At 33.8% G+C, this 1,392-nt stretch overlaps 1 protein-coding gene across 1 annotated transcript in view; it reads right to left on the bottom strand.

The window, feature by feature from the left end:
- Positions 1–1,392, bottom strand: part of LOC106457457 (tyrosine-protein phosphatase 69D-like) — a 276,299-nt gene that overhangs the window by 37,475 nt on the left and 237,432 nt on the right. Inside the window, exon 10 of the mRNA XM_013916878.2 lies at positions 251–397. Within this exon, the coding sequence (XP_013772332.2) occupies positions 251–397 (147 nt within the window). The remainder of the gene's footprint in view (positions 1–250; positions 398–1,392) is intronic.

Here is a 1,392-nt window from a genome sequence, read left to right as displayed (position 1 = left end):
GTCACATTATAACGCCTCCACGGCTTAAAGGGCGAGCATGTTTGGTAACTTTATGATCATATATAATTAATTAACTAGTGCTTTCACTCCGGCAGTTGGACAAAACCAGGAACAGCTTTTTTTACCAAAGTAAATAACTTCAAAAAATGTAATCATCGCATATTTGTTTTTAAGTATGTACTTGTTTACATGCTAGTATATTTTTGATAATATAGAATAAAAAGAACAATAACGAATAAAATATACTTACGTGTTGATGGCTTCTGCAATGTAAGCCCCGCGGCCATTTTTTCTATGTACTTCACCGTATGTTGTAATGTCCAATGAACTTGGGTCCGTTGGAAGGTCTGCTAGACTTTCACCCCCTTCAAGCTTTATTATAATTATCCTGTAACACCTGTGAAAGTATATAAGTGGTAATGATTAGGTCACTTTCTGTAAGTCACATGGACCCCACTCAAATCGTCCTTTCTGGCCCGCAGCTGATTTTTATTAAAAGTTGTTCGAGAACAATTTTAGTACAGAGGTTTTGCTTGTATTCGATTATTAAATATGTGATAAACAACATGTACTTCCGCGGGGTCCTCGAAAGTGTTCTGTTTCAAAAATAAATAAAACCAAAAATTAAGAGTAACAAATATCTTTACTTCTTTGCTTTTGAAGTTCATATGTCATGTTGTGTTGTAGCTAACAGTGTATAATTCTTCTCGAGATTCATGGCATGCGCAAGTTTTACTGACGTCATGATAGTACAAATTGCTTCGTTAAACGTCCCTTATGTGACGTCATTTTAGTGTCTATTGATTGACCGACAGACAACACACTACTATATAATGGTGCAAGTGACCCCTCCAGGCGGGCTTCGGCCAAACTAACTATTGATAAAGCTGCATTTCCCTCCCGCGGTGACAGTTTTTGTTTAATAACGTATTTTAAAAAATCTTTTCACTCTTGTAATGTGTACCTCTTCCTGCTCATTATTATTATTATTATTATGTGACCCTCAGCAAAACATAACTGGGGACGAGGACCAGTGTCGTAGATTATGTTTAGATTCGTATAAGAATTTTAAACAAAAGTTAGGTAAGATCTAATTTCATAGAAAAACAAAGACAACAAAAAAGTTAGGTAAGATCTAATTTCATAGAAAAACAAAGACAACAAAAAAGTTAGGTAAGATCTAATTTCATAGAAAAACAAAGACAACAAAAAAGTTAGGTAAGATCTAATTTCATAGAAAAACAAAGACAACAAAAAAGTTATGTAAAATAATCTCAAGACAAAGGTGGAACCAAAGAACTATATAAATAAGCTTTACTACTCTAGTGCGGCTTTTAGTTTAAATAAATGGCTATAATGATGCGCTATCAAAATAATGTTCAGTTTAAACGT

Source organism: Limulus polyphemus, unplaced genomic scaffold (assembly GCF_000517525.1).
Source record: "Limulus polyphemus unplaced genomic scaffold, Limulus_polyphemus-2.1.2 Scaffold334, whole genome shotgun sequence".
In the NCBI taxonomy this organism is placed as follows: Eukaryota; Metazoa; Arthropoda; class Merostomata; order Xiphosura; family Limulidae; genus Limulus; species Limulus polyphemus.
Note: the sequence above shows the minus strand (reverse complement) of the source record. Positions and strands in the feature narration are given on the sequence as shown.